At 41.4% G+C, this 13,686-nt stretch overlaps 1 protein-coding gene across 4 annotated transcripts in view; it reads right to left on the reverse strand.

The window, feature by feature from the left end:
- Positions 1–1,041: 1,041 nt before the first annotated feature.
- WDR33 (WD repeat domain 33) overlaps positions 1,042–13,686 on the reverse strand; it is a 92,499-nt gene continuing 79,854 nt past the window's right edge. Inside the window, exons 17-22 of one of the 4 annotated variants that reach the window (XM_028509009.2) lie at positions 12,597–12,705; positions 9,255–9,693; positions 4,584–4,747; positions 4,395–4,487; positions 3,465–3,680; positions 1,042–1,709 (exon numbers count right to left, since the gene is read on the reverse strand). In XM_028509009.2, the coding sequence (XP_028364810.1) occupies positions 1,480–1,709; positions 3,465–3,680; positions 4,395–4,487; positions 4,584–4,747; positions 9,255–9,693; positions 12,597–12,705 (1,251 nt within the window). In that variant the 3' untranslated portion in view covers positions 1,042–1,479. Of the gene's footprint in view, positions 1,710–3,464; positions 3,681–4,394; positions 4,488–4,583; positions 4,748–9,254; positions 9,694–11,191; positions 11,301–12,596; positions 12,706–13,686 lie in introns of those variants that run through there. The other 3 variants (XM_036023709.1, XM_036023710.1, XM_036023711.1) reach the window with 3 other exon arrangements.

Consider the following 13,686-nt stretch of genomic DNA (forward strand, 5'->3'; position numbering starts at 1 on the left):
TTATTGCTTTTCTCTCTGCAGAAATAACAGCTTTTACCATTTTTTACATTAATAGAGAGCCAGTTAGGTTTTTTACATACAGTCCAACTATCCCTTAGAAAAGGGATTTTTTTTCTAAGCAACCACTGAGACTTCCAGTGCTAAGTGTGCCAAGCAGACTTGTCTCTAATGTGAAACTGAAACTGGCAGTGTTAGGGACACTATGGACTTCCTTTGAATAATAAAAGCTTTCTCCCTATTAAAAAAAAAAAGTAAGGATCAGTATAGAGAGTATTATGGAGTTATCTCAAACTGAACTTTTGGCACCCAATCCAAACTGAGCCAAATGTTGTATTTAAAACTAAAGTAATATGTGTAGACAAGAACTTCCTGGTTTACTTTAGGTTAGGCCTATCCTCTGCTTCAAACGTGGGTATTTTCACAGAGCTAATATTAGAGGAAGAAAGAAATTACTTAAGTTTTGCAAAATTGTTTCAAACATTTTGTTCCAGTCTTCAATTTAAAGTTTGTGAAAATTGACTTACAGTAGTCAAAAGGATACATGTTAATATCTGACTTGCATCAAATTCCTCTGGTCAGAACAAAGGCAATTCAAGTCTAAGGTGATTACTAGATGTACCTATGGGAGAACCCCTACTTGGATAACCAGAATATTTTTTTCTTGGAGTGTACTTCTCCATCTGCCAGAGCAAAAAGTTCACAGATGTAATTAATTTAGACGACTTAGGCAGCGGTGTCCAACCAGCAGCCTGGGCTGCATGTGGCCCAGGTTGGCTGTGAACGCAGCCCAACACAAAAGTCGTAAATTTACTTAAAACATTGAGATCTTTTTGTGATTACATGTTGCAGTGTATTTAATGTGTGGCCCAAGACAACTCTTCTTCCAGTGTGGCACAGAGAAGCCAAAAAGTTGGACACCCCTGACTTAAGAGATTTCATCAAGTTTGCTTACAAGCATAATAAGCACTAATTGTATACCCTTCAACAGACTGGATGCAATAGAAACTAAGGATTTCCTTAAGGCAAGCACTTCACAACTAGTTGTTTTCTGTTAATTCTTGCATAAATCACATTCTGTATTCATACAAAAACAATGTTTTTTTCTGACAAACTGTACATATAGAAACAAATTTCCAATTGGACATGAACTTAAATTTGTGGAGGAGGTGCTTCTTGTCTCCTGATAAAAAAAAAAACAAAAAAACAAACAAAAAAAAACAACAACTCCAGCTTCTATCTTCACAAAACAATGTAGGAGCTGGGGCAGTGAGGGTGTACAGGACAAAAGGCCAGCTACTCTGGGTGACCAGCAGCAGTCTCTTCATCTTGAAGACCTCATTAGGGGCTCCTGGAATTCAGCTGCCCCAGAATAAGAGTTCAGGGCTACAAGGTGCAGGTTTCCTTTTGTTTCTCTTGTTAAGTCCACAAGAAGTTATTAAATACTGTCCAGAGATGCCAAGGAGTACTCATTCCCACCTTCTATCGACCCCTTCCACCACCCCTTGAAGCTCCTCGCCTTGGTGGGCCAGAGTTCATGTTACTCCCTCTACCCCAGTTATTGCCACTCCGGACCCCTCTAGAAGGGGTACCACTGCCTGGAGGGCCCCCAAAAGGTTCATCTCTGTGGTATCCATCATGGTGATCTCCATCCAAGGAGCTGGAACGCCCAGACTTTGGCACTCTTTGGGAAGGTCCTGGGCCCCCTCGGCCTGAAAGGAAACATTGATTTCACATGTGACTTTTTTATATCAGAGACTCTTGATAACTCCTGGTACAAACTTTTATTCTGTGATGACAGTAGAACACTTCTGGGTCTTTCTTTAGTACAAAGTTCTGACACTAGTATTAGAAGCATAAAAAGTGCCCTCACCGTCTTCCTGACCACTGCCTCATTCCCATCCTGGCTTGTAGCCATGCTCCTCCACAACAACTAGACATGTTCCCCAAGGCTTTATGACAGAGACAACTGGAAGCCAAAAGATAAAGATGGAGCACCTTCTAGAAGTCATGGATACACTAGGTCATTAATCTATGGGAGGTGTATCTTCACCCTCCTATGCCATCAGAGGTATTTTGAGGGAAGGTCTAAAAAGTACTAACTTAAACTTTGGAAGCAACTATGATGATGGTAATTATAAGTAAAACAAGTGTTTGCTTACTTACTCCACAACTGTGGCACTTTTGATTTCCTTTTAAATAGTGAAATAATATATTTCTCGAAAAATAAAAGTGTAGAAAAAAACATTAGCTTTTAGAATGATTTCTCCCAGGGATAGTTTTATTTGTTCCAGATTTGGACACAAACTTTACTTTTTAAAATTCTCATTTAAAAACATTTTTTTCTCATGAGATGACAGGATTTGGCTACATCTCCCATAATGCATTATCAGAAGATTATTGAAAACTTTATTTTGTCTTAAAATTTTTAATGGAATTGAATCCAGTTAAGACAAAGAGGTTAGGAAAGCTAGTCCAATTAATAATTTTGGCTTCTTTTCTTACAAAGTGAAGCCTAGACCCATCAGAAGGTGTAAGGGCAAAGAAGTCGTCAGCTGGGATGTAATTTCCATGCCATGTGGCTGCAGTCGAGGACCCACAAATGTGTCCTGAGTGCCCAAACAGACCAGCAACAAAATCTGCTTAGATGGGGAGATAGATCTCTTGGTGACATGAGATAATTTCCGAGGGGCTTTTTCTGAGAAGAACCAAACAACTGTCAAGAACAAAAGCCAGAACTTTGTCAGGGACTCGGGCTAACTGGGGAGTGGGCCCAAGTTGGGGACCATGGGCAGTTGTTCAAGCAGCCTCCAAACCATAGCACATAGGCTACAGCTCCTGCCTAAAAGTGCTACAACTAAAATAAAGATCCAGTCTCAAGATTTAGAAATACTCTTATTGCCACCGCCTGAAAACAACTGTTTCCAGACAATGATCCCCAAAGTGTTTGTGACTGTGGATACATACAATGTTCCTTCCAGGCCCATGCTAAAAAAAACCCCACAAACCTGGAAGAGGGTGCTTCCATTTGCCACTGATGAGACCCTCCAGGGCTCAGAGCAGCCATCAGTGGAGCACATTTGCCAGATTGGAGTCTCACAGAAAGTACCATCAGCAGAGACTGCTGGGCACCCTGACAAAGAGCTGAATTTGAATAAAGCAGAGATTCTTGAAATCAAGTGGACACTGAGCTTGTAGTCACAAGGGAGAGCTCTGACTGGATGTGGGGTAAGCCCAAGCAAACTGCACTTGTACCACATTGGGGAACATGTGCCTTTACACAGCATAAGCCCTGGAGAGTAGAAATGGAGAAAGGACCCTTGACACCCTAGGAGGGGACAGGTGGAACAGCCATACCCTGGGATGGGGCTGGCCTGGAGATAAGACCTCCAGTGGCCCCTGTAGCCTTCTTGGCAGGTCTATGGCATCCATAGTTCTCAGAACTGGAATCACTGGCCTCCACTTACCTTTGCCTCCTCGATCCTCAGAAGGACCCCCTGGGACTTCCATTTCTCTGTGTTCAGAGGTCCCTGGTCCATCATGCCAGGGGCGCTTTCGGGGTGGCAGGGATGCCATGTCCATGCCTTGGAGGGAAGATGATCGTTCTCTGCCAGCTGGGGAATGACCATCATGAGGGGGATGATCCGGGCGGGGAGCATCACGAAAATGTTCATGACCTGGTCCTAAAAGAGAAACACAGATGGACAAAGCTAAGAATCTGACAGTCTCATTATATTAGAGTGTGACCTACAGCAGACAGAAATTATATTGTTAAGAATAAATAGCAACTTGAGAACCAACAATCATCCATGCTAGAAACACTCACTTGTTGAATACCTGCCAGGTATAAGTCATACCATGAATACATTAAACAAGTCAAGATTAGAAATCAACATACCACTTCAAGTAAAAGGCAGGTAAGGTCCAGAAAAGTGGATCTCAAACTTTTTAATCCCAGAAGTTCTTTGGGGTGCTCAGTAAGAGTTACTGAGCTACCCAAAGATACTTCATTTATGAGAGACATATCTAATAATATTTGCCATATTGGCAATTAAGACTGAGAAAACTAATTCCCTTCACTACATTTTCCAAAAACAACACACTTCAGTGAAAAGAATGCTATTGTTTCATATTTATATAAATCCCTTTATAAATGTCTGCCTCATTTACAGAGAAATGAGAAAGAAAGCTGGATTCTGCCATCTGTTTCTGCATTCGATCTCTAATCTCCTGTGATAGAATGCTGTTGGGTAAAGGCTGTGAAACAGTCCATCCTCAGGTGGAGAGTGAGTTGGAAAAAAGAGGAGCTGGTGGACCTGGAAGAGGGTCTCAGGCCCCCAGGGATCCTTAAACTATTTGTCTTGAGTTACCATAAGCTACAGGCAGCTCTTTCTTACCTGGCTCTCTGTTTCCATCCCAGGAGTCTGGTTTCCGGCCTCCTTCAAAACGGGGAAACTCATCAGGAGTGGGAAGTAAACCCTTCCTTCCTCCTACACAATGGAGCAAAACAGACTATTTCAGGTGTGCTCCCAAACATTTACCTCTCCATCTCTGCTCTTCCCAGAGCCAGTGTCTTTAGAGCATACCTCGTGGGGCACCTCTGCCTCGTCCTCGGAGATCTCTTCCACGGGCAGCTTCATCAGAAGCATCAAAACTCTCCTCTGGACCAAAGTCTTCAGGACCCGGAAAACCATCCCTGCTTCTTGGGGGAGCTCGACCTTCATGTCTTGGGGGGGCTCCTCTTCTGAAGCTGTAAAAAAAAACACAGCAGAATGTCCACCCAATGAAACACCTTCTAGCTCTAAGTTCATGTTTCAAAGAAGCATATAAAAAATATGATGCGTTAAATGGGTGCAAAACAAGGTAAAATTGTACATTGTTTGAAGTATACATTTTACAATCCCAAGATACAGGCAAAAATAGGCAGGAAGTAAACATATCAGAATGTAGGATTATTTTCACTTTCTTTCAGGCTTTTAGGAAAAATAGTAGTGAGCATTTTTTTAGGTGCTAATATGTGAAATGTCTTAAATGTATAATTCAGTCATTTCATGCTCATAACCACCATATGAAACTACTACCATGACTAACTCTCTTCTACCCATGAGTATAACAAGGCACAGAGGGGTTAAGTCACTTATTTAAGAACATACCTAAGTGTTCACATCTGAACTCAAGCCAGTCCTGCCCTTCAGCCCAGGCTCTTTACCACTGCCTCCCAAAGGTTTTCATTATCATTTAAATTTTTATAATGAATACTTGTATCATCAGAAAAAAGGAGAGTATAGATTCATGTCTGCCAAATGTACTAGACTTGCTCTGGGGCATCTATCCTACCATCTACCCTGGCCCACCCCACAGTCTCTACTCAGGGGTGACTATGGACTTCCCCAATGGGCCCGTCCCACAGCTGACTGATGTACAGGTAGGCATGCAGCGTAAGGACAGGCTGGTGCCCTGGCAGGTGAACAACTTCACTGTCTCTCAGGAATTCTGGACCAGGGAAGTCAAACCAGCCCAGAGTGTTGTGGAAGCAGAGGCAGCCTGTGGGAAACAGAATAAGGGCCTGCCAGCAAAAGAGCATCAACAGACCACAGGAAGTGGGGAAAGGGTCGGAAGGTGGTAGGGGCACAAGACTGGTATGCATGGGCCACATGTCCATGGCTTTCTTTTGGGCCAGACCTTCTACTTTTTCATGTTTCCATTCAATTATTGTTTAGTCCATTTTGTTTCGAAAATTTCACAATTTACAGTAAAGTTGAAAAAACAGAACAAGCTCATATATCCTTTACCTAATCAGTTCTTTTTTGTACATGTGCTGTGTGTACTCTTTATTCTATTGTTTCCAAATTCATTTCTAAACCATTCTAAACTCAGCTGGAATGTGATGCTTTAGCTTTGAATACTTCAGTATGTTTCTTCTAAGAACACCATTTCTCCTATGTAGTAATACTATTACTAACCTAACATGTAATATTATGTATTCTATAGTCTCATTCAATTTTCTCCAGTTGTCCTCAAAATGTCCTTTACATTTGTTTTAAAATAAGGATTTCAATCATAACCACACACTGTTATTGGGTAGTCACATCTCTCTGCTCTACTGTAATTTAGAAGTCACCCTCCCATATTTTATCTTTTGTGATCTTGACATTTTTGAGAGATCTGCCCATGTGTTTTATAGAATGAAACACAATTTGAATTTTTCTGATTGTTTCCTCATTCTTGACCAAACCACTTATACCTTTCTAAGTGACACCGATTTGTCTCATTTTTTTATGATGTACTAGTGGGTGGCGACCAAATTTCACTGTTGCAAAGACACATTTTCTCCTTTGCAATTAAGTTATCTGTGGGGTGTGAGACTCACCTGTTTCCCCACAATCTTTTACCCAATGGTTTTAGCATCCACTAGTGATCCTTGCCTGAATCAACTATGACATTAATTGCTATAAAAGAAGTGATTTTCTAATTCTGCCACTCCTCCTACATTTATCACTTGATGTTTTACTGTAAAAAGATCTTCCCCTTTTCTACTCCACCACTCAGCTATCTTTTTAATAACTTTTTTGGCCCTGAGATAACTTATGAATCATGGTCCTGAAAATAAAGGGGGTGTGACCAGAACACTAGCTAAACAACAATGTACAGTGAGGGTGAAGTTGCCAGGAGATGAGTGGAACAGGAAGAGTGAAAGTAGAGGGCAATGTTTTCCTGAGACAGAGTCAGGGCAGAAGCCCCAAACACAGCAGCACTCTTCTTTGGTCCAAAAGGGGAGAGAGAGAATCTAAGTCGCCCTAATTGGAAAAAAGCTCCTGTTATGGTCTAAATGTTTATGTCCCCCCACATAATTCATATGTTGAAGCCTAACCCCAATGTGCTATTTGGAGGTGGGCCTTTGAGAGGCAAATTAGAGTTAGATGAGATTATTGGAGTGCAGCCGTCATGATGGGATTAGTGTCCCTGTAAGAAGGAATACCAGGGTGAGGTTTCTCTCCCCCTCTTCCATGTGAGGACACAGGGAGAAGGTGACTGCAAGCTAGGAAGAGAAGTCTCACCAGAAACCCATCCTGCTGGACCATGATCTGGAACTTCCAGCCTCCAGAACTGTGAGAAAATATTGGGCTGGCCAAAAAGTCCATTATGGTTTTTTCCATATGATGGCTGTGGTAGGGCTTAATTGTCTTTCATTTCATTTGAAACAATTTTGTTAGACTGTATCGTGACAGCTGTTATACCAGGGTGCATTTTAAAAAATCTTATCAAAATTGGTGAATTTCTGTGCAGCCATTTTAATATTGAAGATGGAAGAAAACACACAATATTTTCAGCATACTATGCTTTATTATTTCAAGAAAGGTAAAAACACACTTGAAATGCAAAAGAAAAAGAAGATTGTGCAGTATATGGAGAAGATGCTGTGTATGATTGAATGTGTCAAAGGTGGTTTGTGAAGTTTCTTGGTACTACTGACATTTTTACCAAGTAATTCTTTGCTGTGGGGCTGTCTTATGCATTAGAGGTGTTTATTAGCAGCACCACCTAGCCTCTGCCCACTAGAAGCCAATATTGGGAGACAGCTGACATACTCAAAATATCCAAATTGATAGGTACTGGTAAAAATTAAAGTTTTCATTGTGATCCCCCATCTGTAAAATGTATTTTAAATGTACCTTTTAAAATGTATCTTTCATAAGCATAAAACTTTTTGGCCAACCCAATAGGTTTCTATTGTTTAAGCCACTCAGTCTATGGTATTTGGTATGGCAGCCGGAGCTCCTAATAAACTGACCTCTCTCAAATGCCTCTCCTTATTGAACAGATTCATTTCTTCAAGTTACTGAGCACCTACTATAACAACACTACTGCTCTAGGTCCTGAGGACACAGTGGTGGATGAACAAAGCCCCTGCCCTTCAAAAGGTATGATGCTTCTGGGAGATATGGGTTATAAAGAAATAAATATATTACTTAGTGTCACACAACACTGAGTGCTATGAAGAAATAGAAAGCAGTTTAAAGGACCTGGGTATACAGGAGAAAAGAACTAACTGGGTCCACAAACATCTGTGAAACTGAGTCCCAGGCAGAGGAAATAGCATGCACAAAAGGAACAACTGTCATATCGAAAGAGCAGCACAAAGCTGTAAAAAGCACACGAGTTTTGGCTGTGAGACTGTTATCAAGAGATGAAATATAATACAAATTGAGGCTTAGTGAAATCTGAGCCTTTGCACAAGATGCAGGGACTCAAGAAATCAATTAAAGTCAGGCTGATGCCAAAGCCATTAAAAATGAGGCACATGCAGACATAACAAGCTATTTCAGAGTGAATACTGGATATCATAAAGAAAGGCCCTTATGAAAATTGGGACCCCTGAAATTTTTTCAAAACTCCATTCTGATAGCTGCTTCCCTTAACCCTCTCTTCACCCTCATGGCCCTTTTAATAGCCACTCTCTTCTAACACATCCCATGAGGATGGGAAATGCCAACCCTTAACTCAATCAACCTACTAACACTAGTGAGAGCTGTGATGGGAAAAGACATGGGAGGGAACACTGAAGTGGCGAAGGCAGGAGTGCCGAACAGCATGGGCGCTGTGATTCCTCATCTGTAAAATGCTCACAGTAACATCTATCTCATAGTTCACTGTAACAATTAAGTGGGGCCATCTAGCACACAATAAATACTCAATTATCATCACTGATATATTGAGTTTCACTTGTAATTTCACTAATTCTTGTTTTTTACTAGATATTTTTTGTTTGGTTTTTTTCCTCCATATTTCTTGTATTCTGTTTTTACACTGAGCAAGTGGCGTGTTCAAGCCTAACCTTGACCTACTATATAACAGCAAGATTACTTTTCAGTTTGATTTCATTTTGTTAGGATCTTTAGACAATTTCACAAAAACTATTTAACAATTTCTTTATTCTTAATCTAGATAGCTATATGATTTCATCATTCTAATCAAGAGAACCTGGTGATTTCTAATCAGGCCCAAGAAACTTTATAGTATACATATATTCCTATCACTTTAAAACAACCAAAAGATAAGCAAAAAATGATCTTTAAATTATAAAGACAAAAGAAATACAAAATGTTAAAAAGCATATATATTTTTTAAAGTCTAACTGCAAAACACAAAGAGGGTAGGGCTAGAAGTGAAGCGAAAAAGAAAAAGGACTTTGTGGAGAAAGAAAAGATAAAAAGCTCCAGGGAAGAAGAAATAGACCCACAAAGTATCTGCCCCACCTTTCTTCTCTGCGCCCTCGAAAACGTGGGTCCTCAGGATCCCGGGGAAATCGCTCATCTCCAGGTCTGCGGCCTTCCCATGTACCCGGAGGGCCCCGGGCTGAGCCCCGGCCATCCCCCTCGCTGAATTCCCTGTGATCAGGAGGAAACGGAGGCCCGGGGCCCCCTCGCCTCCACTTCTCTTCTTGTGGTAAAGGTCCTCCTCGCCCCTCAAATTCACGTAATCGGTGGCCAAAGCGCTTGTCAGGATGGAAGTCATCTGGTCTGTTGAAGTCATCAGGGAAGTCAGGGTGAGGGCCACGCCTATCAGGGGGACCCCTGCAGTCCTGGCCGCCCCGGAAAGGTCCCCTGTCTGGACCATGTTCAGGGCCACTGCTCTGCTCATGCCGCCTCTCTGACAGTGGGCCCATGTGATGGTTTGGAGGGCCCCGTGAGTCACCTATGGGAAACAAAGCTGCTTTTACCATGTCTTCCAGGAATTCTACCAACACAAGTCTGGTTTTCAGCATCATGTTTTAGAAGGCACTCTTTTATTTAGAATGTTTTCCCTCCTTGGTTCTCAGCATACTAGGAGACAAATGTCTCTAAGGCATTATAAAATGAACAGAACTAGGGTTTTATGGTAAAGATTTCCACTTCATCACTCACTAGAGTTAAGGAACTTGACCTAGGACAAATTACTAATCTCAAATGCACCCACCTTATAGTATAGTGATTAATTTAGAAAATATAAGAAAGCCTCACAGGAATAAAATTGAGCTTCCCTCCCCTGCCCTAATTCTTTCAGTGACTTAGTTCTGCCCACCTGCTCCACACCCAGGGAGACAGGAAAAAATGCACAGTGCAGGCCAGGAAGCCAAGCCAGGCACTACCCCTGCCACCCAGCCCCACACTTACAAGGAAGGGCCTGCAAAGCCCATTACAACACTGGGCTACCTGCCACCATCTATGATGTCACTCCTTTAACCTATAGTTCATTTAACTTGATTTGTTAACTCACACTTTGATTCTTAACAAAATCTTCTGTAAGGCATACAGAACCATAGGCTTCTCTTATAACTGCTTGGTAACCAAACAACCTCACTATACATCAGTTTTAAGGTTTATATGAACATTTTTTCTGCCCTTTTCTATGACTGATATTCCTCATCTATAGTATCATTACCATTCCTTACAGTGTTTGGAAACTCACTAAAGATTTTTTTAAAATATTTGAACATATGTAATATATTAAAACTACTGAGTAAAAATGAAAAAAGACTAATTAAACTTGTGATGGGACCCTCACCTCTCAGTGTATTCATGCAGCTAATGGCTTAGTTCACCTCCTAACATTGAAGGGATGTTTTCCTGGATCCTGAACTACTTCAGCTATTATAAATGAATACTAATTTTCTGTCAACATACAATTTAAAACACTTCTAGTAAGTGGATACAAAGGGACACTCTGCCTCTGAAACAACAAAGTATTGTACTTCAATGTATGTCCTCCACCTGCACTGCTCATGACATTTACTCTTTGAATTTGGTTTCCTGGTATCACAGGCAACCATAATTCTTACCTTTCCAATATCCTTCCTCCTTCATTTCTGCTCATTTCTCTTGGCTATTTAAAACCCACTCATTATTCAAACATGTATAAAAAACTTGGATATCTGAGCGTAAAAAAGACCATATGAAGGGTTCTTTCCTCTCTTCCATGAAACCAGTCCTCTCTATGCTATGGTAGATAGGACTCTCACCTCTCAGTGTATTCATGCAGTTAATGGCTTATCTCTGACATTATGCTGTTTGAACTTGATGTGACCATAGATATAGCAGACATGTGACCTGAGGATACTGATCATTATTCCATTTGGACTTACCTATGTATATTAATCCTCCCATTACCTCTATCTGTTTAAAAGTACCCTGCTCATCCAAGGAAAGAAACCCACCACTAGAAATTAGAAGGAATGTGGCCACCGGTGATGGGGCGGCAGCGCTGGTTAATCCAGTAGGGGATGGCAGGGCCCCTTTCTCGGCTCTCCCTTCTCCCTTTGGTCCCTGGGAGGAAAAAGAGAGGAGGAAGGAAGAAAGAAAGAAAAAAGAGAAAAAGAGGAGAGGGAGAGAAAGTGAAAGAGAAAGAGAAAAGGGGAAGAACAAGGAGAGGGAAATAGATGGAGACAGACATAGGGTAGGGGAGAGGAAGAGAGGCAGGCTCTCAGTTTGTTGATGGCTATACCTTATGGATAAAAGACTTCTCTTTCTTAGGGTCCCCAAACTCCAAAGCTTGGTTCTTGATGCTTGTTATCTCTTTTCCCCTGTTGGCTACCACTTCCGTAAGGTGGGATTAAATTAAATATTATTCTAATTCCTTTATCCCTACCTCAAACACCTTACATACATTCAACACTAAGCTTTAAATTCCCAAAGTCCTGGGGCTGAAAAATGCTAAAAAGGACTCTTCTTAATCTGATAAAATGAGGCAAGAACCCTAAGGTGTACTACAGGGAGTTGTGGGCTTAGCCAATTAAAATGAAAAGGAGTGAAGTTCCTTGAAATGCAATCTCCATTATTACTCACATTCTCTGGTTTGTGTCCTGCCACTGATATAACAACTCCACCTCCTGACTTCCCGGCATCCACACTCCCTTCACAGTCCTTATCTATCCCCTAATTCTCCAACAGCCTGCAGTCCACTTTCTACTGTAGGAAGTTTCAGCTCTTCATGTGGGTGTGAGGGGATGCTAGGAGAACTTAATCCTTTAGGGAACTAGGACTCTGGTTCCCAGTGTGTACTCTTTCAACTCCTAAAATTAACTCTTAATTTCCTCATCTCTGTGCTTTCCATGTGCTCTCTTCTTTTAAAATGGTACAGGACAATGTAACTAGCTACATAACTCAAAACCTGACACAATTTTGGGGGAGGATGGGGTGGTACTAAAAACACTGTTACAATCTCTGAATTCTTTATCCCATCAAAACATTTACAAATCAGTTCGGCTCTCCAGCTGCTGCAAGACGCACTTGCAATAGGTGAGCACTGGCCTCACTCCCATTCCTGCAAACGGACAAGGCCACCAGGGCCAGGCCATGTTGCTGGGGACTATCCAAGTGTCTTACCACCAGCATCCAGTAATGAGGAGCTTATTCCCTCTGGCAGCATTTATGGCTAACTAAAGCAAACTTATGAATGAAAGCAACATAAGACAAAGCTGTTACCTGAAATGGCTGTGCTCTTATTTTCCTAGAGATGCAAATGATCATTCTATTCAATTATTTACCAATATAACTATTTATTGTAAGATTTACCCAAAGGTGGTAAAATACAATCTCTTATTCAGCCAAACAGATATTTACCTTTGTTAGGGCCAGGTCCTTGTCCAGGGTTAAGAGGGGGGATGCGACCTTGTGCTCCCTGCTGCCCTAGGCCTGGTATCAGGGGTGGGGGGCCTGTGTTCTGTCCTTCCTGAAAAGATGTTTTTAAAGCGGGGGTGTGAAATCATAGGCTTGTGCTTCATGAATAGCAATTTTATTATAATGTGACAAGATAAAAACATTAGGTCGCCTCAAAGCCTCCAGCAATAAATGTAGCTAGTGACACTGTAGCAAAACTGTCTTTAAATTGGGGAAAAGGAGATATTTCTCTTACCATAGTAAAAGGAAACACATATTTTAAACCTGCTTATAGGTTTTATTTAAAGTTAGATCTTTACTTGTTATGCCAAGCAAGAACCTCAATAGCAAGTCAGAAATCATAACATAATGACAACACTCTGCATAGAGGAACTCCTGGCAAAGGAAAGCCGTGGCAATCTCCCAGGACCGATAAGCTGTGCTCCGACATCCACAGCTCCTTTCCAGCCACAATTAGCCATCCTCACAAGATACCAGGGCTGGGTTTGAAAAGGGAGCAGTGGGAGAATAAGAAAGGGGTACGCTCCTAATGAGCAAGGTGTTCACAAGAGCTTTCTCCTTTCACCTCCCTCTTACCTCTACCTTCCAGACTCCCCTGTCCTCAGCAACCTACTGCTCATTCCCATTTAGTCACCTGGGATCTTGATGGATTCAATTGGTTCTTGCAGCTTCTGATACAAACCTGCTGTTCTGATGTTCTTAATCTCCTTGCTCTGAAACCCAGCCTTGTCCTTAGTCCTCATATTCTGTATTTATATCTAGCCATGTCTAAATTCTAACTTCCCACACTGTCCAGTGACCTTGGACCAGGTCTGTTGACAAACACACACAAAAATCTCTAGGTATTCCCACATATTAAAAATGCATTTAGTGACTGGATCTACTATGAGAATAGCTCTTTCAAAACCATCAATAGCAAAATTCTTTTCACGATCCAAACTAGCTTCCATGAAAGAGTTGCCTTAATAAGGTACAGCACTATAGTTATAAACAATGCCAGTCATTTCTATCCTCTCATTTTCTGTCCATTTTA

This window comes from Phyllostomus discolor, chromosome 4 (assembly GCF_004126475.2).
Source record: "Phyllostomus discolor isolate MPI-MPIP mPhyDis1 chromosome 4, mPhyDis1.pri.v3, whole genome shotgun sequence".
Classification (NCBI taxonomy): Eukaryota; Metazoa; Chordata; class Mammalia; order Chiroptera; family Phyllostomidae; genus Phyllostomus; species Phyllostomus discolor.